We start from the raw sequence: 27,423 nt of genomic DNA, 5'->3' as shown, positions 1-27,423 counted from the left end.
ATTATTGGTTAATTAAGAGGAAAAGTATTTTTACAGTAATTTCAAATTACCATAAACTCGAATACACTGAAAGAATAATTTTCGTTTCTTAGGAATAAAATTTAATACAAATGAATTTTTCTTTTTGACTTAAAAATATTTTTCTTTAATAAAAAAATCGAAGGCAATTTTCTCTTTCACTTGTCATAGATAATGGTTTACATCCATTTAAAATTAAATATTTCATATTGCAAGTGAATTTCAGTTTGTCCTAAATTTTCATTCAAGAATACAGCATTATTTCCTGTTTGATATGCTCGTGTACAAATTAATTAAATGACTGACAGTTAATTTAGTAAAATTTCGCTTGACATATGCTAATGGTATTTGGCATTAATGAAATAAAAACAATGGAAATAATTTAATGAACATTTCATTTATTTTTATTTTTTGTTTTTGTAGGAAAGTGATGTTTCAACAACAGCTGAGGGTTATCCATTCAATGACTTTAACAATTTAATGAAGGTAAAATTTCTCACACCCCCGCACTTTCTTCACTGCACTGCACAATTTTTCGTTGTGAAGTCATCTATAAAGGACTTCATTTGTATTGCACTTATTTCGTAGTTTCCTTCTTTCTTACTATGCACAATGATATTGCAATTTTTAGTTTTACTTGGTATTTGATGTGAATTTTACAAAAGAATATTTTTACGACCAAGTTAGCTATGGAATGTGGCAGTAGTTATGGAAATAGAAATATTTTTTTTAAGTATATGGACTTTTATATGGAAGTTGTATAATTGGGAATAGAAGAAGAATTTGGTGGACTTGCATTGATGTTTATGTAGATATACCAAACAAGTTCGAATTTTATTCATAATTAATGTACACTGAAAAATAAGCTTGTTCGGTTTCAAAGATTTTGTCTTGGGAAGAATTTTTCCGAATTATTAAAAACAAGTTGAACTTACGGCCATTTTCATGTAGCTCCGTTGGACTTTAACTTCCAGTTAACAGAAAGTAAAATGGAAATATCTTCTATTCGGTTTACTTTAACTAAAAATTTTTTAGTAGTTAAGCTCCTAACTGGCATATAGAATATATAGGCAAGATGATAGATATGTCCATAGTACGGTTTAAAAGTTCGTTAGCTAACCTAGCACTAACGGAGCTTCATGAAAATGGGGGTTAGTCCAACAAAATTTTCTTTCATATTAAGATACCCATTTTTAAGACAACAGTTTGTTGACATTTGGACAAGGAAAAAAACTTTAAATCAAAAAAATACGTCTTCTATCCTGAGAAAAAAATCGCATTCGTAGGACAAGACATTTTTCGACTGTGAGCCTAAATGATGCTCGTGGGGTGAAAATTTGATATTTCTTCGGTCAGGAAACTTGTACGAATTTTGAAAAAAAAAACAAGTTCGACCGAAGCTTATGTACCCTCCACCATGGATTGCGTAGAAGCTTCTACTGAAGACTGTCATCCACAATCGAATTACTTGGGTTACGGTAACACTTGCCGATGACAAGGTATCTTAAAACTTCCTAACACCGTAATATATACCACATAGTCCATACGTGGTATATATTAAACTAAACAAGTATATACAGCACTAAGTTCGGCCGGGCCGAATCTTAAATACCCACCACCATGAACCAAATATTAGGGTTTCCTTTGAAATTTCAGGAGGGCTTGAGGACTTGAGGACACTTCCCGAAGATAAATTTAAAGATTACACCTGTGAGGACTATATCAGATTCTGGATTTATAAGAACCATTTTTGTTTGAGTTTTAGAGGAATTATAAAATAACGTCTTGATTTGAAATCTTAAATCTGTAGAAGTAAAATCTGGAAATTTTACATTGAGTTTCAAACCATTTTCATGATCAGTACGCCTTCTACACCCTCAAGAAGTGAAGTCGGTCTATATGGAGGCATTACCAAATGGACCGATAAAAACTTAATCCGATACACGTTTTTGTGAGCCTAAAATACCAGAATATTTACAATTTCAGGCAAATCAGATAAAAACTACGGTTTCTAGAAACTCAAGGAGTTAAATCGGGAGATCGTTCTTATGGGGGTTATACTAAAATATGGACCGATACTCACCGTTTTCGGCACACCTCTTTGTGACCCGAAAATACCTCTAGATTTCCAATTTCAGGCAAATAGGATAAAAACTTCGGATTCTAGAAGGCCAAGAAGTAAAATCGGGAAATCGGTCTATATGGGGGCTATACCAAAATATGGACCGATACTCACCATTTTCGGCACACCTCTTTATGGTCCTAAAATACCTCTAGATTTCCAATTTCAAATAAATTGGATAAAAACTACGGTTTCTATAAGCCCAAGACCCCAAATCGGGAGGTCGTTTTATATGTGGACCATACCAAAACATGGACCGATACTCACAATTTTTGGCACACGTATTTGTGGTCCTACAATACCTCTAGATTTTCAATTTCAGGTAAATTGAATAAAAACTGCGGTTTCTATAAGCCCAAGAAGTAAAATCGGGGGAACGGTCTATATGGGGGCTATACCAAAACATGGACCGATACTCACCATTTTTGGCACACCTCTTTATGGTCATAAAATACCTCTAGATTTCAAATTTCAGGCAAATTGGATAAAAACTACGATTTCTATAAGCCCAAGACCCCAAATCGGGAGGTCGGTTTATATGGGGACTATATCAAAACCTGGACCGATATAGCCAATCTTCGAACTTGACCTGCCTGCAGACAAAAGACGAGTTTGTGCAAAATTTCAGCACGATTGCTTCATTATTGAAGACTGTAGCGTGATTACAACAGACAGACAGACAGACGGACAGACGGACATCGTTATATCGTCTTAGAATTTCTCCCTGTTCAAGAATATATATACTTTATATAGCCGGAAATCGATATTTCGAGATGTTACAAACGGAATGACAAACTTATTATACCCCCGTCACCATTCTATGGTGGTGGGTATAAAAAGGCCGATTAAATACGTATATAATTAAGTTTAAAGTTTCTATAGAAATAATATTTTGACAAAATAAAATTTTGACAACATTTCCTATAGAAGTAAAATTTGGAAAAAATTTTCTATAGAAATAAAATTTGGAAAAAATTTTCTATATAAATAAATTTATGACAAAGTTTTCTATAGAAATAAATTTTTGACAAAATTTTCTATAGAAATAAAATTTTGACAAAATTTTCTATAGAAATAACATTTTGACAATGTTTTTTATAACAAAAATATTTTGGTAGATTATTTTTGGCTCCTGCATGGTTGTTGGATACCATATACTAATATCACGTTCCAAATTTCAACCGAATCGGATGAATTTTGCTCTTCCAAGTGGCTCCGGAGGTCAAATCTGGGGATCGGTTTATATGGGGGCTATATATAATTATGTACCGATTTCGACCAATTTTTGCATGGGAGTTTGAGGCCATATATTAACACCACGTGCCAAATTTCAAATGAATCAGAGGCTCCGGAAGTCAAATCTGGTGATCGGTTTATATGGGGGCTGTATATAATTATGGGCCGATGTGGACCACTTTTTGCATGGTTGCTAGAGACCATATACTAACACCATGTACCAAATTTCAGCCGGATCGGATGAAATTTGCTTCTCTTAGAGGCCTCGCAATCCAAATCGGGGGATCGGTTTATATGGGGGCTATATATAATTATGGGCCGATGTGGACTAATTTTTGCATGGTCATTAGAGACCATATACTAATACCACATACCAAATTTCAGCCGGATCGGATGAAATTTGCTTTTCTTAGAGGCTCCGCAAGCCAAATCTGGCGATCGGTTTATATGGGGGCTATATATAAATATGGGCCGATGTGGACCAATTTTTGTATGGTCATTAGAGACCATAGACTAACACCATATACCAAATTTCAGCCGGATCGGATGAAATTTAGTTCTCTTAGAGGCTCCGCAAGCCAAATCGGGGGATCGGTTTATATGGTGGCTATATGTAATTATGGACAGATATGGACCAATTTTTGCATGGTTGTTAGAGACCGTATACTAACACCATGTACCAAATTTCAGCCGGATCGGATTAAATTTGCTTCTCTTAGAGCAATCGCAAGCCAAATTTGGGGGTCCGTTTATATGGGGGCTATACGTAAAAGTGGACCGATATGGCCCATTTGCAATACCATCCGACCTACATCAATAACAACTACCTGTGCCAAGTTTCAAGTGGATAGCTTGTTTCGTTCGGAAGTTAGCGTGATTTCAATAGACGGACGGACGGACATGCTCAGATCGACTCAGAATTTCACCACGACACAGAATATATATACTTTATGAGGTCTTAGAGCAATATTTCGATGTGTTACAAACGGAATGACAAAGTTAATATACAACCATACTATGGTGGAGGGTATAAAAATAATTTTTGGTATCCGCTTTAATTGATATTTGATATAGTGAAGTGAAACTGCGTCAGTAGGTGGCAGTCATGTGGAAATATTGTCGAGAGACTTTTGCTATATTAACGCATTAAATCGTCCTCTTATAGCTGGGCACCTCCCATATGTGGACACAATTTAGGCGACTATGAGTGTCCAATTATTATTTCTTAATTAAAATGATAAGAGAAGAAACTTCCCCCCTTCGGCAACATATTTATTAAGTGCGCCCAACATTTCAATTCTCCAATTTATTACTGTACAGAAGTGAATATACACGATCTCCTAAAGTTTGTGTACATTTGTAAGGTATTCAGTGACGAGAGGTAATTTTTAAGAGTGTTTTTAAAAGCAAGCGTTTCATGACAATTGCCTATGTGTCCGGTTTTGAGATTGTTCAAGTTTGAAAGCTTTCACTTTATTTTTTATTTTACTGTACACAAGCCAAAACTTTCGAAAATAACATCCACTTATAGAATCAGTTTAGATTTGTTCAACTTGGCAACCCATACCATGAATTATTGCCTCCACACGGCCGACAAAGCCATCACTCGCTGTACGAAAGTTGTTCTGCGTTGTTGCGGCTCATTCTCGATTAAGCGCCATCTTAAGATGATCGACCCTTTTGCTATTTGTAACGCCGAGCCTACTCTCCAAAATGCTTTAGGCTTCAAAAATCCAAGGGTTTAAGATTCGGAGATTTTGGTGGCAATTGTGTGCTAGAAATGAAAAAAGGACCCTATTTTTAAGCCTTTCTTGGTTGACGCTTGCTGAGTTCTGTTGGAATATCCATGGTCTGAAGGGGAAATATTTCTCTGTCCATGGCTTCAATACTGTCTTTAGGACATTTTCCCATAATATGTGGCAGTTATTTCGCAAATAACTTTCATTGAAAAAAAATATTGTCGTGAGGTCAAAGATTTCATGTCTTTAAAATTCGAATGCAAATTTTGCTGAGCATAGAAGACGCGTTTCTCTAGTATAAAGTTTTTTTCCGTGTCTAAAAGTCGACAAACTTTTCAATGAAGTCGTATTGTCCTTATAATTAAGTGATTTCACTTAAAAATGGTTATCATAACATGAAAGAAAAAAGGTTGGGGCTAAGGTCAACTTGAATTTAATAATTCAGAAAAATTCTTTAAATTTAATGAAATTGTCTTTAAATTTGTTGTCTCTTTGCATCTTGACTACAAAACATATATAGGATATGTTTTTCAACACTTTATTTTAAAGACGTTTTGTACTTGAAACATAGCATAATTTTTACTGGAAGCCGAGTCTTAATTTGGAAAATAAAGTTGTTGTGAACTCGTTTTTAAAGGACTTTGATAGTATATGAAGAAAAACAGCTGAAAAAGCGAAAAATTAAAATTTGCTTTCTAGAAGCAAGTACACAAAACCCAAATTTAAAAAAAGAATTGTGTCTTAAAAGTATCCTTACTTGTATTCTCCGCTTCTTTGGCTCGGAATCAATACCAATTTTTTTAAAGTAAAGACAAAATCTTTGGAAACTGACATGCTTTTTTTCAGTGTTATTTCTGAATGTAGTCGATCAAAATGCATTTGTAAGCTTGTTAACAATAAAATGAACTATCACTGGGATAAATATGTCAGATGCCAAACGATCGGTTTATAAATTGGAGCAACCTTAAATTGGTTGCAATACATATCGGCCACACTATATATTTTTGTTAATATTTAAATTCTGAATCGATCTAGCGATGTCCGTCTGTCCTAGTGTTGAAATGCCGCTAACTTCCCTTTTTGGCGTAAATAGTTATTATTGATTTGGGTATTGCCAATTGGCTATACTAGAGCACTTTTTTAGGTAACAGGTTGGCTGATAAGTCCCCGGTCTGACACATAGATGGTGTCGCTAGTAAAGGGTGATTCTTTTGAGGTTAGGATTTTCATGCATTAGTATTTGACAGATCCCGTGGGATTTCAGACATGGTGTCAAAGAGAAAGATGCTCAGTATGCTTTGACATTTCATCATGAATAGACTTACTAACGAGCAACGCTTGCAAATCATTGAATTTTATTACCAAAATCAGTGGCAAAAAATCCGCTTTTTTATCGACAAATTTTGTTCAGCGATGAGGCTCATTTCTGGTTGAATGGCTACGTAAATAAGCAAAATTGCCGCATTTGGAGTGAAGAGCAACCAGAAGCCGTTCAAGAACTGCCCATGCATCCCGAAAAATGCACTGTTTGGTGTGGTTTGTACGCTGGTGGAATCATTGGACCGTATTTTTTCAAAGATGCTGTTGGACGCAACGTTACGGTGAATGGCGATCGCTATCGTTCGATGCTAACAAACTTTTTGTTGCCAAAAATGGAAGAACTGAACTTGGTTGACATGTGGTTTCAACAAGATGGCGCTACATGCCACACAGCTCGCGATTCTATGGCCATTTTGAGGGAAAACTTCGGAGAGCAATTCATCTCAAGAAATGGACCGGTAAGTTGGCCACCAAGATCATGCGATTTGACGCCTTTAGACTATTTTTTGTGGGGCTACGTCAAGTCTAAAGTCTACAGAAATAAGCCAGCAACTATTCCAGCTTTGGAAGACAACATTTCCGAAGAAATTCGGGCTATTCCGGCCGAAATGCTCGAAAAAGTTGCCCAAAATTGGACTTTCCGAATGGACCACCTAAGACGCAGCCGCGGTCAACATTTAAATGAAATTATCTTCAAAAAGTAAATGTCATGGACCAATCTAACGTTTCAAATAAAGAACCGATGAGATTTTGCAAATTTTATGCGTTTTTTTTTAAAAAAAAGTTATCAAGCTCTTAACAAATCACCCTTTATTAAATGCATATTATTTTTATATAGTAGCAACCTTCAAATGATTCGTGTCAAAATGTGACGTCTGTAAGTCAATTAGTTTGTCAGATAGAGCGTCTTTTGTGAAGCAAATTTTGTTATTGTGAAAAAAATGGAAAAAAAGGAATTTCGTGTTTTGATAAAATACTGTTTTCTGAAGGAAAAAAATACGGTGGAAGCAAAAACTTTGCTTGATGAGTTTCCGGACTCTGCCCCAGGGAAATCAACAATAATTGATTGGTATGCAAAATTCAAGCGTGGTGAAATGAGCACGGAGGACGGTGAACGCAGTGGACGACCGAAAGAGGTGGTTACCGACGAAAACATCAAAAAATCGACAAAACGATTTTGAATGACCGTAAAATGAAATTGATAGAGATATCAGAGGCCTTAAAGATATCAAAGGAACATGTTGGTCATATCATTCATCAATATTTAGATATGCGGAAGCTCTGTGCAAAATGGGTGCCGCGCGAGTTCACATTTGACTAAAAACAACAACGTGTTGATGATTCTGAGCGGTGTTTGCAGCTGTTAACTCGTAATACACCCGAGTTTTTCCATCGATATGTGACAATGGATGAAACATGGCTCCATCACTACACTCCTGAGCGCAATCGACATTTGGCTGAATGGACAGCGACCGGTGAACCGTCTCCGAAGCGTGTAAAGACTCAAAAGTCCGCTGGCAAAGTAATGGCCTCTGTTTTTTGGGATGCGCATGGAATAATTTTTATCGATTATCTTGAGAAGGGAAAAACCATCAACAGTGATTATTATATGACCTTATTGGAGCGTTTAAAGGTCGAAATTGCGCAGAACGGCCCCATCTAAAGAATAAAAAGGTGTTGTTCCACCAAGACAACGCACCGTGCCACAAGTCATTGAGAACGATGGCAAAAATTCATGAATTGGGCTTCGAATTACTTCCCCACACACCGTATTCTCCAGATCTGGCCTCCAGCGACGTTTTCTTGTTCTCAGACCTCAAAAGGATGCTCGCAGGGAAAAAAATTTGGCTGCAATGAAGAGGCGATCGCCGAAACTGAGGCCTATTTTGAGGCAAAACCGAAGGAGTAGTTTACTCCAGATTTGACTTTCGGTATCTCACGGAAGTGCTAATTTCATTCGATCCGATGAAAAGTTGGTACGTGATCAATATATGCCTTATAACAACCTTGCAAAAATTTGTTTATATCGGTCCATAATTATACACACAAAAAATGTTTTTTCTGATTCAATCACAAAGTTAATTGATCCAATTAATTTTTTAATTAAAATGTCTGCAATCACAGAAATGATAGTATCAATTAAAAAACTAATTGAAAGTCAATTAAAAAATTAATGGGTCCAATGGAAAAAATTAATTGATACATTCATTTTTGTTTGCTTTTAAATTAAAAAAATTGTTGAATCAATTAAATTTTTAATTGAATATTTTTTAAGACTCAATTAAGACTTTAATTGGAAAATTTTTTGTGATTTCTTTCTGTGTATATAGCCCCCATATAATTCGATCCTTAGGTTTGACTTGTTGAACTCCTTGGAAGAGCAAATTTCATTCAATCCTGTTGAAATTCGGTACGTTTTGTTTGTATAAGTCTCCTAATTACCAAGTAAAAATTGATCCATATCGATCCATATTTAAATATAGCGTTCATATACACCGACTCTAGAGTCTCATGGAAGAACAAATTTCATCCGATCAGCTTGAAATTAGCCATGCGCAAATGAGCCTATATCGGTTCATAATTATATGGAGACTTTTCTATATAAAGGGTGATTTGTTAAGAGCTTGATAACTTTTTTTTAAAAAAAAACGCATAAAATTTGCAAAATCTCATCGGTTCTTTATTTGAAACGTTAGATTGGTCCATGACATTTACTTTTTGAAGATAATTTCATTTAAATGTTGACCGCGGCTGCGTCTTAGGTGGTCCATTCGGAAAGTCCAATTTTGGGCAACTTTTTCGAGCATTTCGGCCGGAATAGCCCGAATTTCTTCGGAAATGTTGTCTTCCAAAGCTGGAATAGTTGCTGGCTTATTTCTGTAGACTTTAGACTTGACGTAGCCCCACAAAAAATAGTCTAAAGGCGTCAAATCGCATGATCTTGGTGGCCAACTTACCGGTCCATTTCTTGAGATGAATTGTTCTCCGAAGTTTTCCCTCAAAATGGCCATAGAATCGCGAGCTGTGTGACATGTAGCGCCATCTTGTTGAAACCACATGTCAACCAAGTTCAGTTCTTCCATTTTTGGCAACAAAAAGTTTGTTAGCATCGAACGATAGCGATCGCCATTCACCGTAACGTTGCGTCCAACAGCATCTTTGAAAAAATACGGTCCAATGATTCCACCAGCATACAAACCACACCAAACAGTGCATTTTTCGGGATGCATGGGCAGTTCTTGAACGGCTTCTGGTTGCTCTTCACTCCAAATGCGGCAATTTTGCTTATTTACGTAGCCATTCAACCAGAAATGAGCCTCATCGCTGAACAAAATTTGTCGATAAAAAAGCGGATTTTCTGCCAACTTTTCTAGGGCCCATTCACTGAAAATTCGACGTTGTGGCAGATCGTTCGTCTATTCATGATGAAATGTCAAAGCATACTGAGCATCTTTCTCTTTGACACCATGTCTGAAATCCCACGTGATCTGTCAAATACTAATGCATGAAAATCCTAACCTCAAAAGAATCACCCTTTAAATTGATCAGGAACTAAAGTCGTGATTTCATTTCTTGCACATATAGAAGCCGATTGGTCTAAAATTTATACGGCAGATATACATCGGTCCAATTTTTGATAACCTTCATCGTAACAGGTTGGCTTATAAGTCCCCGGTCTGACACATAGATGACGTCGCTAGTATTAAATGCATATTATTTTTATATAGAACTAACCAAATGATTCGTGTCAAAATTTGACGTCTGTAAGTCAATTAGTTTGTGAGATAGAGTGTCTTTTGTGAAGCAACTTTTGTTATTGTGAAAAAAAATGGAAAAAAAGGAAGGGATGGAAAAAAGGAAACATCAAACAAATCCACAAAATGATTTTGAAGGACCGTAAAATGAAGTTGATCGAGATAGCAGAGGCCTTAAAGATATCAAAGAAACGTGTTGGTCATATCATTCATCAATATTTGGATATGCGGAAGCTCTGTGCAAAATGGGTGCCGCGCGAGCTCACATTTGACCAAAAACAACAACGTGTTGATGATTCTGAGCGGTGTTTGCAGCTGTTAACTCGTAATACACCCGAGTTTTTCCGTCGATATGTGACAATGGATGAAACATGGCTCCATCACTACACTCCTGAGTCCAATCGACAGTCGGCAGAGTGGACAGCGACTGGTGAACCGTCTCCGAAGCGTGGAAAGACTCAAAAGTCCGTTGGCAAAGTAATGGCCTCTGTTTTTTTTTGGGATGCGTATGGAATATTTTTTATCGATTATCTTGAGAAGGGAAAAACCATCAACAGTGACTATTATATGGCGTTATTGGAGCGTTTGAAGGTCGAAATCGCGGCAAAACGGCCCCATATGAAGAAGAAAAAAGTGTTGTTCCACCAAGACAACGCACCGTGCCACAAGTCATTGAGAACGATGGCAAAAATTCATGAATTAGGCTTCGAATTGCTTCCCCACCCACCGTATACTCCAGATCTGGCCCCCATCGACTTTTTCTTGTTCTCAGACCTCAAAAGGATGCTCGCAGGGAAAAAATTTGGCTGCAATGAAGAGGTGATCGCCGAAACTGAGGCCTATTTTGAGGCAAAACCGAAGGAGTAGTACCAAAATGGTATCAAAAAATTGGAAGGTCGTTATAATCGTTGTATCGCTCTTGAAGGGAACTATGTTGAATAATAAAAACGAATTTTGACAAAAAAATGTGTTTTTCTTTGTTAGACCCGGGACTTATAAGTGTATTATTAAAGTGAGATATATTTGCATTACTCGGAGTCGAGCAAATATGGCTAGACTTCACAGCCCTGATTGTGAGATGGACCCCTTATAGTTCCCTGGAAGATGCTTCTCCAAAGTCAGGTGTTTAAGATTTTACCTCCAGAATTGTACCACTTGAGCTCACTTTCCCTAAAATTCCAAAATATGAGTGGACCCATTGTTAACTGATTTACAACATTTTACGCCAACCGCTGTGGGTCTATGGGTCTTCAAGAAAATTTTTTGTTGGTATTTTGCTGAGTATTTACAATTCGCTGTTTTTTATAAAATTACCATAAAAAAAATCCTATTAATTCATGCGAGGCGGTGTTTATGTGCGTGTTTTTATTCTTTCATTGAAATGCAATCTTAATTTCATTTAAATGTCAATAACAGAGCATTTCCCTGCTGTTGTTTGGCTTAAAATCGAATGGGAAAGTTGAAAATGTGGGTATTTCAGCATCCTTCCATCATAGTTGGGAGGTATTGAGTGTAGACTCCCAACGATTATTTAATTTTTCTCCCCTTTTGTATGCACCCCTTCACCAATGATTTTGTTGGGGTGTTGACATAATGGTAAATATTTAAATTGAACAAACGAGCGTGTTTGCTTTAAAAGTTTAAAGCATTTTATCGCTGCTGTTATTATTGTTGAGTGTTTTTTTTGTAACAGTTTCCTCAGAATAAAATGCTTTTCATTGTATTGAAAATGGTTAATTGAAGAAGTTTCCCATGTGGATGTATGTATGTGGTTTTTTGTTCGTACAATTTCAAGGTCATCTGGTCGAATCAACGATTTTAATTAAATTGTATGAAATGGAAAAAAGAAAACTGATTTTCGTATCAGGTGTTTTAAAATTTTAATAAATTGAAATTCGGTGAACTACTGACAGTGATATATGCCGCAAGAAAACTTTTTTTTTTTTATTTTCCAATGGCATTCAAAAGTACACTGAAAAACCAGTAAACCAACCAGGAAGAAAACTTTTGATTAAGTTTAGAAAATTTTGAATATTTTTAGAAAATTTTAAGTAAATAGTATTACAAACACTGGCATCACGACGATATCAGTAAATATTTTTCGACAAATACAAGAAAATTTATTAGACATAATTATTATACCCTCCACCATAGGATGGGGGTATATTAACTTTGTTATTCCGTTTGTAACACATCCAAATATTGCTCTAAGACCCCATAAAGTGTATATATTCCGGGTCGTGGTGAAATTCTGAGTCGATCTGAGCATGTCCGTCCGCCCGTCTGTTGAAATCACGCTAACTTCCGAACGAAACAAGCTATCGACTTGAAACTTGGCACAAGTAGTTGTTATTGATGTAGGTCGGATGGTATTGCAAATGGGCCATATCGGTTCACTTTTACGTATAGCCTTCATATAAACAGACCCCCAAAATTTGGCTTGCCGATCCTCTAAGAGAAGCAAATTTCATCCGTTCCGGCTGAAATTTTGTACATGGTGTTAGTACATAGTCTCTAACAAACATGCAAAAATTGGTCAACATCGGTCCATAATTATATATAGCCCCCATATAAACCAATCCCCCGATTTGGCTTGCGGAGCCTCTAAGAGAAGCAGATTTCATCCGATCCCGTTGAAATTAGGTACATGGTGTTTGTATATGGTCTCTAACAACCATGCAAAAATTGGTCCACATCGGTGCATAATTATATATAGCCCCCATATAAACCGATCCCCCGATTTGTCTTGCGGAGCCTCTAAGAGAAGCAAATTTCATCCGATCCGGTTGAAATTAGGTACATGGTGTTTGTATATAGTCTCTAACAACCATGCAAAAATTGGTCCACATCGGTGCATAATTATATATAGCCCCCTTATAAACCGATCCCCCGATTTGGCTTGCGGAGCCTCTAAGAGAAGCAAATTTCATCCGATCCGGCTGAAATTTTGTACATGGTGTTGATGTATGGTCTCTAACAACTATGCAAAAATTGGTCCACATCGGTCAATAGTTATATATAGCCCCCATATAAACCGATCCCCCGATTTGGTTTGCGGAGCATCTAAGAGAAGCAAATTTCATCCGATCCGGCTGAAATTTGGTACATGGTGTTAGTATATGGTCTCTAATGACTAAGCAAAACTTGGTCCACATCGGTCCATAATTATATATAGCCCCCATGTAAACCGATCCCCATATTTGACCTCCGGAGCCCCTTGGAAGAACAAAATTCATCCGATTCGGTTGAAATTTGGTACGTGATGTTAGGTTAGGTTAGGTGTTTCAGGCTCACTTAGACTATTCAGTCCATTGTGATACCGCATTGGTGAACTTCTCTCTTATCACTGAGTGCTGCCCGATTCCATGTTAAGCTCAATGACAAGGGACTTCCTGTGTATAGCCGAGTCTGAACCGCTTTCCACATTGCAGTGGAATCACTTAGAGAAGCTTTGAAACCCTCAGAAATGTCACCAGCATTACTGAGGTGGGATAATCCACCGCTGAAAAACTTTTTGGTTTTCGGTCGAAGCAGGAATCGAAACCACGACCTTGTGTATGCAAGGCGGGTATGCTAACCATTGCACCACGGTGGATGGATACCATATATGATGTTAGTATATGGTATCCAAAAACCATGCAGGAATTGGTTCATATCAGTCCATAATTATATATAGCCCCCATATAAACCGATCCCCGGATTTGATCTCCGGTGCCTTTTGGAGAAGCAAAATTCGTCCGATCTGGTTGAAATTGGGACGTGGTGGTAGTATATGATATTTAACAACCATATCAGTCCGTAATCATATATAGCCCCCATATAAACCGATCCCGAGATTTGGTTTTGAAGCCTCTTGAAGGAGCAAATTTCATCCGAGTCAGTTGAAATTTGGTACATTGTGCTAGTATATGGTCGTTAACAACCATGCCTAACTAGGTCCATATCGGTCTATAGTCTCAGAATAAATAGATCCCTAATCACACAACAATTGGTCTATATAAAGTTCATAATTGTATATAGCCCACATATAAGCGACCCCCATATTTCAATTCTGGCTCTCTACGTACCGTGCAAAAGTCCATATCGATTCGTAATTATTTGTAGACTTACCGATACATACCTTTTTTGTCTAATATATTCCACGTATGGACTAACTCACAATTTAGAAAACGATGTTAAGAAGTTTTAAGATACCACAACCCAATTAATTCGATTGAGGATGACAGTCTTTCGTAGAAGTTTCTACGCAATACATGGTGGAGGGTACATAAGATTCGGCCAGAGCGAACTTATGGCCGTATATACTTGTTGTTTTTTTTTTCACTTGTTAAAGAGAATTTTGTAGTTTGAAGGAAAAATATTGGAGTTCAAAATAGGAAGAATGTCTTTAGTGACATACGAGGTTCATGATGAACGCATTTGTAGTAAATCTTACAAATTTAAAGAAATAATGAAATATTTTGTAAGAAATATGAATTTAGTAAATCGTTACGCTTAATTTGTGTATAATTTTTTACCATTTTTTAGTTCATTTAACTAACGTATGCAAAAACTTATTAGTAAAGGAAACTTTCTCCAAATATAACAATTCCATGACTGAAATAAAGTTAAATTGGTTTTAGTGAAATAGAGGGTTCACTTTTTTTGAGTGTATGTAACAATATTTTTCTTTTAATTTTATAAGTAAAGTTAAACAAAAAACAACTATTTTGTCAGTGAGTTTGGCTCCTCCCGACTTTGCTTATCTTTTACTAGTTCTTTTTACTATTCTTAGTTTTTCTACTAGAAAAAATTTATTTATTCTGTAAAATTCCTGACCTATGAAAAATATTCAGAACATCTTTATTTCGTCGTAATGACCATTTTCATATCAGCACCCCATTTAATCTCCGAACATCATATCAGCTAGTAATCTCTAATCCTCTTTAATGTTGTCCATTATGATGCTTTTGGCATTGGCAAACAAAGCATAAAAAAGGATAAAGGGAAAGGATAAAATAAAACTCCATTAATTAAAAACGTGCAGCGCATAGTAATAGTTAGATATACACTCGAAAAAATATTGAACTAATATGAAATTTTATGTAACTTCAATTTTAGGACACGCAATTTACACAATAGTAATAACGAGTTACTTTAAAATTAAGAAATTTTAATTAAGAGAATGTTCATAATTTTTTATATATTTTTTTTTTCATGAAAATTAGGATACCAGTTATCGAAATTTGCATTCATTAAAGTCGTAGGATTTTCAAGTAGCACAAATTTCCCTTAAAGTAGAGAAAACCAGTTTTCATGTTACTGATTCATTTTTTAATTTAGCTGCTAAACTCGAACGTAATACCCTTCTTTAGGGAAAACAACAACACTCAAAAAAGTGAACCCTCCAGGATACTAAAGCCAATTTAACTCTATTTTAGTTCTTGGCAATTATTATGTTTTAGTAAACATTTCTCCAATATGAGAAAGTTCCCTTGACTTTAATAATTTTTTGTGTACCTTAGCAATATTAACTATGAAGGCGGTTCGGAAACTCCTTAGCCTATCAATGCAAGAGAATAGTTAGTTTTTCAAAAATATTTTTATTTTTCAATATAATCTCCTTAAACTTCAATACACTTAGTCCAACGCTTTTCTATCAATTCTATCCCTAGATTAAAATGGTTTTCCTTAAGGTCTTCAAAATAATGGTTTACAACTGTAATTGCATCTTCATTTGAGGTAAAACGCTTGCCAGCAAGGAATTTTTTTCGATTTGGGAACAAGTAAAAGTCACTGGGAGCTAAATCAGGAGAACAAGGTGGGTGGTCAAGCAACTCGTACTTTAATTCGTTGATTTTAGCCATTAGCGTTGTCTTGATGAAAAATTATTTTTTGTGTGTTGTAAGCCAGGACGTATTTCTCGAGTTTGTACATTTAATTGTTCCAAAAGGTTGGAATAGTACTCTGAATTTATTGTTTTACCCTTTTGCAGATATTAAATCAATAAAATACCTTTGAAGTCCCAAAAAAAACCGTTGCCATAACCTACCAGCCGAGGAGGCACTTCCTCCAGCTTCAGCCCATTGTTTGGATTGTTCTTTCGTCTCTGGAGTATAGTGGTGGATCCATGTCTCATCAACAGCTATGAAACGACGCTTAAAATCCATTTTATTTCGCTTAAAACGATCCAAACAAATTAGAGAGCAGAAAGCTTTTTCATCTGTAGTTCTTCATGCTAAATTAAATGGACTCGATCATTTGAGATGCCCATGATATTAGCAATTTCACGCACTTTTATTCGTCGATCATTTAATACCATATCATGCACTTGGCTACAATTTCTGTTGTTGTTGCTGTTTTTGGACGTCCACTACGTGGTTCATCTTCAATGCTTGTACAACCACGTTTAAATTCAGCAACCCAATTTTTTACTGTTGCATATGATGGAGCACTTTCACCTAACACATTCACCATATCATTATGAATTTCATGTCCCGATAAACCTTTTTTATGTAAATATTTAATGACAGCATGCACTTCTAATTTTGCCATTGTAAAAAAATTGCGGATGCGTCTTTTTTGAACACCTGTTTCTATATGAAGGAGTTGCCAGATCAAAACAAAATTTAACATGTGTTCATAACAGAGATGGAAGTTTCCAAAACACTTAACTTTTTTTCTGTTTATACCGCGCTTTTTGTGCTAGGCTAAGAAGTTTCCGAACTGCCCTCGTATTATAAAGATTTAACAAATTCGTATTTCCCACAATATATAGCTCTGAATTTCTATTGTGAACTCTAAGATTTTTCCGTCCAACTACGAAATTTTTATTAGCAAGTAAAAACAAAAATAATTATGTCTAAAAAAATTTCTTGAATTTGTCGAAAAATATTTACTTATTTTCTCATATCGCCATTATAGCGGGATTTGTAATAAAGCTTAGTTAAAATTTTCAATATTTTTCGAAGTGTGAACCCACTACGAAAGTTCACATGTCGTTGAATGTATAAATGACAATGCCTCATCTTCGTACTAATTTTGGAAATTTCACTTTAATTATTCACACATTATGTGTAAAAATTAAGTTCATATAATTTTACTTATCACGCCAATTTTGTATACCCTCCACCATAGAATGGGGGTATATTACCTTTGTCGTTCCGGTTGTAACACATCGAAATATTGCTCTAAGACCCCATAAAGTATATATATTCTATAAAAAGGAGGTCCCTTGTCATTGAGCTTAACATGGAATCGGGCAGCACTCAGTGATAAGAGAGAAGTTCACCACTGTGGTATCACAATGGACTGAATAGTCTAAGTGAGCCTGATACATCGGGCTGCCACAAAACCAAACCAAAACCCTATATATTCTGGGTCATGGTGAAATTCTGAGTCGATCTGAGCATGTCCGTCCGTCCGTCTGTTGAAATCACTCTAACGCTTCCGAACGAAACAAGCTATCGACTTGAAACTTGGCACAAGTAGTTGTTATTGATGTAGGTCGGATGGTATTGCAAATGGGCCATACCGGTCCACTTTTACGTATAGTCCCCATATAAACGGACCCCCAAATTTGGGTTGCAGACCCTCTAAGAGAAGCAAATTTCATCCGATCCGGCTGAAATTTGGTACATTGTGTTAGTATATGGTCTCTAACAAGCATGCAAAAATTGGTCCATATCGGTCCATAATTATATATAGCCCCCATATAAGCGGATCCCCAGATTTGGCTTGCGAAGCCTCTAAGAGAAGAAAATTTCATCCGATCCGGCTGAAATTTGGTACATGGTGTTAGTATATGGTCTCTAACATCTATGCCAAAATTGGTCCACATCGGTCAATAATTATATATAGCCCCCATATAAACCGATCCGCCGATTTGGCTTGCGGAGCCTCTAAGAGAAGCAAATTTCATCCGATCCGGCTGAAATTTGATACATGGTGTTAGTATATGGTCTCTAATGGCCATGCAAAAATTGGTTCACATCGGTGCATAATTATATATAGCCCCCATATAAACCGATCACCAGATTTGACCTCCGGAGTCCCTTGGAAGAGCAAAATTCATCGGATCCGGTTAAAATTTGGTATCTGGTGAAATTTGGTACATTGTGCTAGTATATGGCCGCTAACAACCATGACAAAATTGGTCCATATTAGTCTATAGTTTTATATAGACGATCCCCAAAAGTAATCTACCAAAATTTTATTTCTATAGAAAATTTTCTCAATATTTTATTACTACTGACAATTTTGTCAATATTTTATTATTACAGAAAATTTTATCAAGATTTTATTTCAACAGAACATTTCGTCAAGATTTTATTGCTATAGAAAATTTTGTCAAAATTTTATTTCTATAGAAATTGTGTCAAAATTTTATTTCTATAGAAAATTTTGTCAAAATTTTATTTCTATAGAAATTGTGTCAAAATTTTATTTCTATAGAAAATTTTGTCAAAATTTCATTTCTATAGAAAATTTTGTCAAAATTTTATTTCTATAGAAAATTTTCTCAAAATTTTATTTCTATAGAAAATTTTGTCAAAATTTTATTTCTATAAAAAATTTTGTCAAACTGAATTATATACGTATTTAATCGGCCTTGTTTGTTTAATATATACCCCGTATGGACTAACTTACAATTGAGAAGACGGTGTTAAGAAGTTTTAAGATACCTTGCACCGCAACCCAAGTAATTCGATTGTAGATGACAGTATTTAGTTCGCAATCCATGGTTGAGGGTACATAAGATTCGGCCTGGCCGAACTTACGGCCGTTTATACTTGTTTTTTTCTTCAAACTACGAAATTTTCTTTAACAAGTGAAAAATATTTACTTATCGTCGTGACATCTGAGTTTTTAATACAATGTAGTTAACGTTTTTTTAATTAAACAACATTTTTCTTCATTGTAGATTCACAGTTTTTTGAGTGTACAATAATAATAGCGTGGTTAGCCTGAAAAAAAAACAACAGTATCGAAAGAAGACATAGTTGGCTTAAATTTTCGTTTCCTAGAAAAGAAATAAATTTGTTTCGTGTATATAACTTTATGGTGATTGCATATTTCACACCCAATTGAAAATTTTTGTTCGATTGGAAAATTCGGTGCAGCCTACCCATTTGCACGTTCGATTGACGGGGTGTTACCCAACGCAAGAGCAAAAGTGTAACCCATTTTGCACTGGTCTACGGTGCAGATGGTTACACTTTCAATCAGATGTTGAAGACGCTTTTATTCTTCGACCTAAATAATAGCGTTGTTGCAAATATAAAAGAAAGTGCGTGACGCGTGTATTGTGGTTGCTTTTCAATTTCTTCAACACAGCTGATTAATTTACCAAGAAGAAGCAAATCAATTGTTTAGTTTCGCGACAATAAAATTCGATATTAAATATTTTTAATATAATAGCAAAATTCAAAAAGCAAATGTTTTTTTTTTTTTGCCAACACCATTGTAGATGCGCTATTGGAGAGTAGTTCTTCTGACGACGATGAAGAAGTTACAACATCATTGCTTGGACGAAATGACCAACTTTGTTGAGTATGTAATTAATTTGAACTCTGAAGTAGAAGTAAGATCATTAAATATATATAAAATCAAAAGTTTTAACAATTTCCCTTAGTTCAAGAAAAATATGCGTGTTAGTCGAGATTCCAATAATAGTTGCTAATAAAAATCGAAATATTTCCGCCAAATTTCTTTTGTTTTGATTTTATATCAGTGTTGCACCTTTTTTGTTCGTTTTCACACGCAAACGGTGTTGTCATTGCAAGGGGTTTCGGCAACACTGTGGTAACACCATAAAATGTTGTACCATTTGTATGCAACACTTGTTTTCCCTAACGAAATCAACATTAGTGTAAAGAAGCCGCATATTTGGCATCAACTCCAAAATCTTTCAGTGATCCAAGTAAACTTTGAAGTAAACTTTTTGTTTTTTGAGTGTACACTTCCTCGTATGGTTGTTGCTCGTTGTATCATATTCATTGTTTAATGTTGGAATGTATTTTCATTTGGAGTAGTTAATATCCTTCTCTATTACTCAAACGTCTTTTTGTTGTTTCATTATCGCATTTTGTGTATCAACAATTTCCATAGTAAGTCCTCATGAATATAGTCTTTGTCCTTTTGCATTCATGTAATGGTTAATGGCTTTTAACATGAAAAGAAAATTACTGTTGGGATGGAAATTATTCAACAATTTGAAATATTCAACGTGAGCTGTAAAGTAATTATTGACCCTTTTATTTTAAATTCACTTTTATTTTAAATAAGACACTTTTATTTTAAATAATTCAAGATAATTATCACCTAAGTGTACCTCATCATCATGATTTATTTGTGATTTAAGTTATTTCCTTTTTAGGAAATCCTTAAAGAATATCTCATATAGCTCTTTGAGTTCTATTGAAAAGGCCATGACACTTATACTCAATACCCGATACCAAAACCAAAGATGAAAATTGCCTTCATGAATGACACTTCGTTTTAGAATATTCTGCAGAAGATGGAGTGTGTGGTACTAAAGCCTGTTTTTGCATACGATTTGTGACCATCATTTCTTGATTCGCTTTGGCCAAAGAATATCATTTGCATTTTATGCTAACGATGATTGCCAAAGGGTGTCATAGGCTACATGGGCATTATTCTTGATATATCGATAGATGCCACATAGATTCTTACCACTTGTCAATGCTTATGAAAAAGCATCGAAAAAAAAATAATGCGAAATCTTTGATATGTGAAGTAATTTTGCTACATTTGATTGTAGATATATAAGGGTGGAACCGAATTCCGATTTTATTTGTATTAGAATTTAATCTCGCAATGAAGAACAACATCAACATCTAATGCAGCTGAAATTTGGTCCTTTAGTTTTTTTTACTGCCAGATAAAGAAGACGATAATGTTTCTGGTTGTAGATTCAACCGTGCCACAATTGAGAAAATTTTGTCAAAATTTTATTTGCCATTGGAAAATTTTGTCAAAATTTTGTTTCTATAAAAAAATTTATTTCTATAGAAAATTTTGACAAAATTTTATTTCTTTAGAAAATTAAAATTTTATTTCATACGTTTTGTTTTGTTATTGTTAGGTTAGGTTAGGTGGCAGCCCGATGTATCAGGCTCACTTAGACTATTCAGTCCATTGTGATACTACATTGGTGAACTTCTCTCTTATCACTGATTGCTGCCCGATTCCATGTTAAGCTCAATGACAAGGGACTTCCTTTTTATAGCCGAGTCCGAACGGCGTTCCACATTGCAGTGAAGAGAAGAGAAGCTTTGAAACCCTCAGAGAAGCTTTGAAACCCTCAGAAATGTCACCAGCATTACTGAGGTGGGATATTCCACCGCTGAAAAACTTTTTGGTGTTCGGTCGAAGCAGGAATCAAACCCATGACCTTGTGTATGCAAGGCGGGCATGCTAACCATTGCACCACGGTGGCTCCCTTGTTATTGTTGGTTTATTCTTCAATCATTTTGTTGTTTTTGACTTCAGCCTAAAACAATTCATGGACTGAACTAAGAGAGAGAGGAAAATAATGTTTGTCACATTTATTTGGGCAACGCCCTATAGACTGCAAGATGGTTGGATGGACGCACTTTTCGGAATTACCACATTCCTCATCAGCATCCTCTACTTGCAGCAAAACTATCAACCAATTATCAGAATAAATTCAGGCAGTTCACTAAACCCAAAGTGAACCACACTTGAACCTTCCGAAAAAAGGTTTATAATAGCCGGCCTTTGCCGAAATTCTTTTCCTCTGTTGGTTAAGCTACACTTCTAGTTTAGTTAATGCATGGTTTTAAGCTGAAATCAAAAACAACAAAATGATTGGAGAATAAACCAACAATAACAAAACAAAACGAATGAAGTAAGAGAAGAACGCTCAACCTAAACCCAGCTAACTGCACTCAAATCGATGATTTGAGAGTGGGAAAGGAAAAGAGCTATGTTTGTACGAATTTATTTCGGCATAAGCCGACTATCGTGTATACCCTTTTTCCGGAAAGTTCAAGTGTGGTTCACTTTGGGTTTAGTGAACTGCCTGAATTTATTCTGATAATTGGTTGATAGTTTTGCTGCAAATAGAGGATGTGTCATAAGCATCCTCTATTTGTGGTAATTCCGAAATGAAATTTTTTGAAAATTTCATTTCTATAGAAAATTGTGTCAACATTTTATTTCTATAGAAAATTTTATTTCTATTTGCAACAATTTATTTTCTATAAAAAATTTTGTCAAAATTTATTAGAAAATATTGTAAAATTTTTATTTATATAGAAAATTTTGTCAAATTTTTAATTCTATAGAAACTTTTGCAACAATTTAATTTCTATAGAAAAATTTATCAAAATTTTATTTCTATAGAAAATGTTGACAAAATTTTATTTCTATAGAAAATTTTGCCAACATTTTATTTCTATAGAGAATTCTGTGAAAATTTTATTTCTACAGAAAATTTAGTCAATATTTTATTTCTATAGAAAATTTTGTCAAAATTTTATTTCTATAGAAAATTTTATCAAAATTTTATTGCTATAGAAAATTGTGTCAAAATTTTATTTCTATAGAAAATTTTGTCAAAATTTTATTTCTATAGAAAATTTTATCAAAATTTTATTGCTATAGAAAATTGTGTCAAAATTTTATTTCTATAGAAAATTTTGTGAAAATTTTATTTCTATAAAAAATTTTGTGAAAATTTTATTTCTATAGAAAATTTTGTGAAAATGTTATTTCTATAGAAAATTTTGTGAAAATGTTATTTCTACAGAAAATTTTATTTCTATAGAAAATTTTGATAAAATTGTATTTCTTTGTCAAAAGTTTATTTCTATGGAACAATTTCTATAGAAATACAATTTTGTCAAAATTTTGTCAAAATTTTAGGTCTATAGAATTTTTTTCCCCAAAATTGTAATTGTATAGAAAATTATGTCAAAATGTTATTCCTATGGAAAATTTTGTTAAAAATGTATTTCTAAAATTTCTGCTCTTGAGCATGGATATTTGTGTCAAAGACACATTGCTTTTTATGTTCAGCATCAGCATATATTCTCAAAATTAAGTTTTATTTTCAACAATAACAAATAAATTATTGCAATTTTCACTAATTGAATTTCTATGAAACTATTTGGCAGACGGTAAAAACTTTACAAATACCCAAGGAAATTATAAAACCCCCTCTACCGTATACAATTACCCAGCAAAAAAAGAGCTTCCAAAAAAGTAGTTTGGATCCCCAATCCGTGATCCGGAAGTAGTGCAAACTTGGATCATCTCCAATGAATTTTACATGGGCTTTTCATAGGACGGAAATACTCCCTTTTTGGATCCTTTGCATTGCTTTAGAAGTTGTGCCCTGGAAGTGAATGAAGAAATTTAAAAAGCGATTTTTTTTTCAACCAATTTGACTTTTTTTCATCTATATGTTTTATTACACAATTATTTTCCTATTATCTAATTTTTACAATTTGAAAAACGTTTTCGCTCCGACCAGGGGTTGAACCTGGGTTTGCTGGCACCATAACAGAACGCCTTAGCACACTCAGCCACAAACGCCATTGAACATAAAGCGTCGAAAGGGCAATTCAAATGTTTGTGACATGATCGTAATATGACAACAAGGAATAACATTCTAATTGCTTCGCGAGATGTTCTTTATTAGTATGAACAAAAAAATAAGAAACGCAGGTTCAAATCTCACAAGCGGCATTTTTTTCACTATTTTTCTAAAAAATTAGTTTTTTATGTCATGCATCGTTTTTATTTTTTATTTTCGACATATATTTTCATATAAATATATTTTTATACCCTTCACCACTACTGTGGTACAGGGTATAATAAGTTTGTGCATTTGTATGTAACGCCAAGAAGGAAAAGTCTGAGACCCATCGTTTAGTATACCGATCGTCTTAGAATTAAATTCTGAATCGATTTAGCGATGTCCGTCTGTCTGTCTGTCTGTCCGTCTGACTGTCTGTCTGTTGATGTATTTTTGTGTGCAAAGTACAGCTCGCAGTTTTAGTCCGATTGTGCTAAAATTTGGTATGGGGTCCTGTTTCGGCTCAAAGACGATCCCTATTGATTTTGGAAAAAATCGGTTCAGATTTAGATATAGCTGCCATATAATATTACATGTTAGCCTGATACCGAAACAGGCAATTGACGTCCAAATGCATTATATCTAATTATACAATTATTATTCGAGCTTTATGGACAGATATAGATTAAGGAACATGGTTAATAGAGCCATTGAAAAGAAAACGCCAGATACAAATCTATACACACCTGGACTGTACATGTTTCGGTTCGGGCGAATGAACCTTTCCACAGCCTTTAGTATAGATCTGGCTGGGAGAGATAACTCAATTTTGGGCCCTTTATGCTAACTCCTTATGGAGAAAACATTTGGGAAATTTCCTCTTACAAATTGAATCATCTTTTCTCCCACTGTACATCATCTTTTCATATAACTTACAAGTCCCTTAATCTTATTTTTATTTCGTTTTGTTACATAGTAATGCAACAACACGAAATTTATTTTTTAGAAAGCCATATATATTTTTCACCGATCTGGTCATAATTGGCGTGTATATCAACCGATCTTCCTCAAATTCCGTACATCCGAATATTTTATGAGTCTCGAAAAACTTGCAAAATATGAGCCAAATCGGTTCAGATTTAGATATAGCTCCCATATATAGCTTTCGCCCGATTTACACTCATTTGCCCACAGAGGCCAATTTTTTGCTCCGATTTAGTTGAAATTTTGCACAGGGAGTAGAATTAGCATTGTAGCTATGCGTGCCAAATTTGGTTGAAATCGGTTCAGATTTAGATATAGCTCCCATATATAGCTTTCGCCCGATTTACACTCATATGACCACAGAGACCAATTTTTTGCTCCGATTTAGTTGAAATTTTGCACAGGGAGTAGAATTAGCATTGTAGCTATGCGTGCCAAATTTGGTTGAAATCGGTTCAGATTTAGATATAGCTCCCATATATATGTTTTTCTGATTTCGACAAAAATGGTCAAAATACCAACATTTTCCTTGTAAAATCGCCACTGCTTAGTCGAAAAGTTGTAAAAATGACTCTAATTTTCATAAACTTCTAATGCATATATATCGAGCGATAAATCATAAATAAACTTTTGCGAAGTTTTCTTAAAATTGCTCCAGATTTAAATGTTTCCCATATTTTTTTACTAACATTGTGTTCCACCCTAGTGCATTAGCAGACTTATATTTTGAGTCTATAGATTTTGTAGAAGTCTATCAAATTCTGTCCAGATCGAGTGATATTTAAATGTATGTATTTGGAGCAAACCTTTATATATAGCCCCCAACACATTTGACGGATGTGATATGGTATCGAAAATTTAGATTTACAAAGTGGTGCAGGGTATAATATAGTCGGCCCCGCCCGACTTGAGACTTTCCTTACTTGTTTTTTATTAAAAATCAACAAAAAAACTAAAAATTTTCGTTATTTGAAAAACTTTCTCAAAAGAACTTCCATGGAAGCGAAAAAGTCAAACGGCACAGGTTCAAATCCCAGCGGGGATGAAATTCATTTTTTATTATTTTTTTACTTTTTTATTATTTTTCTATATTTTTTTTTAGTTTTTTTATTAGTTTTCTTTTTTTTTAATTTAATTGTACAAAATTTGCACTTTAAACAGCCTGATTGCGTTCTTTCTAATACTTGTCCACAAGGACTGCATCGGAAGTAGAAAAAAATCATTGGGGGATCCCAAGATGCACTTTAGAAGAAATGTTTGTGCACTTGTTCAAAAGGACTGCATCGGAAGTTGAAAAAACTCGATGGGGGATTCTGGGATGGGCTTTAAAAGAAATGTTTGTGGAACAACTTCCAATTTTTTTTTTGCTGGGTATATGATAGCAACAAAAACTATTCTTAAATTTCAGTTTAATCATAGAATCAAAGTTTTGAATTTGCCATTGCGGCAACAAAGTTCCTAGAGTTTTTACTACAATTTCGATTCAACAAAAATTGGGTGGCAATGTGGTTGGAAATATTTTAGTTTGTATGATGGCTCTAAAATATGAAAACGGATATGTGAATATAAGGCAGACGCACACACACACATACATATATTCACATGGCAGTATATGATATTTTCTATTATTTAATGACACTCAGGCCATAACATTCAGGGTCTTGAAAGTTTTTATAGCCCAAATCGAATTGAAGAAATTGAAACTGAAAAACATTTCGTTTTGTCAATACCAAATAAATCCACTTTTAACAGGTTAAAGACGGACTGAGAAGTATAAGACGGAATCATATTTGAGAAAGTTTACAGTATAGTTTTATCTCTGGATGTCTGTCTATCTGGTTTCTCTACCACAAATTTAGTTATGATCAAAAATATTTTTAACATATTTTTAACTTTCGAACAGTTGAAAGATGGTCTGTCGGACGGAGAGATAGTCAAGGTCAGTCTTACCTTTGAATATTTTTAAAAGAAGACCCAAAAATGTCATTAGAAGTTAAAAGATGCATACTTGTTTTTAAATAATGACAGTCTTTTCTCGTAATAAGAAATTACGAATCTAAATCTAATGACTGATGTTGTGCTCTTAAGATATCCCGATTGGATCATATGCAACTAAATGGTTTCTATACTTAAATCTTAACCGATAAAAATGAGTAACCTTATCACATACTTGTTGTAGCTATTGTTTTTTTTTTTTTTTTTTTTTTTTTTTTTAAATTTGAAGAGGAAATGTGCTGTGGTATAGATGGTAGATGGAATGACAGCTGTAAGCTACTCAAGATTTTATTTTAGATTGAAATTTGGCTAATATATATTTTTTTATTGTACACTCAAAAAAAAAGTTAACCCTATATGGCGCTAAAGCCAATTTAGTTTTAATTTAGTTCATGAAGTTATTATATGTTGAAAAAGCTTTCTTGGACGTTAGTTAACTGAATTACAAAAGTGGAAAAAATGAACACAACGAAACAAAATAGTTAAAAATTTCAAAACATTTTTAAATTTTACTAATAATATGCCCATTATGAACTTCGTATGGTTCTAAAGACATTTTCGCAATTTGGAACTCCATTAGCCATGTCCGTCCGTCCGCCCGTCCGTCTGTCTGTGAACAAATTTTTCTAATCAAAGTCCAGGTAGCAGTTTTAGTCTAATCGACTTCAAATTTTTCTGTTTTGGGTCAGAATATAACCCTATGGATTG

General features: G+C 34.6%; 2 protein-coding genes across 3 annotated transcripts in view; both read left to right on the top strand.

Moving 5' to 3' along the window:
* Nucleotides 1–27,423, top strand: part of LOC142240036 (putative sodium-coupled neutral amino acid transporter 11) — a 143,394-nt gene that overhangs the window by 7,393 nt on the left and 108,578 nt on the right. Inside the window, exons 2-3 of the mRNA XM_075311758.1 lie at nucleotides 442–504; nucleotides 19,639–19,752. Of these exons, the coding sequence (XP_075167873.1) occupies nucleotides 442–504; nucleotides 19,639–19,752 (177 nt within the window). The remainder of the gene's footprint in view (nucleotides 1–441; nucleotides 505–19,638; nucleotides 19,753–27,423) is intronic.
* LOC142238166 (uncharacterized) overlaps nucleotides 1–27,423 on the top strand; it is a 370,552-nt gene that overhangs the window by 328,758 nt on the left and 14,371 nt on the right. Inside the window, exon 11 of one of the 2 annotated variants that reach the window (XR_012722669.1) lies at nucleotides 442–510. The exons of the other annotated variant lie outside the window; for it this stretch is intronic. The gene's annotated coding sequence lies outside the window, so the exon portion shown is untranslated. Of the gene's footprint in view, nucleotides 1–441; nucleotides 511–27,423 lie in introns of those variants that run through there. 2 annotated transcript variants of the gene reach the window in all.

The sequence above is a fragment of the Haematobia irritans genome, chromosome 5 (genome assembly GCF_050003625.1).
Source record: "Haematobia irritans isolate KBUSLIRL chromosome 5, ASM5000362v1, whole genome shotgun sequence".
NCBI lineage: Eukaryota > Metazoa > Arthropoda > Insecta > Diptera > Muscidae > Haematobia > Haematobia irritans.
This window is presented reverse-complemented; position numbering and strand designations above follow the sequence as displayed.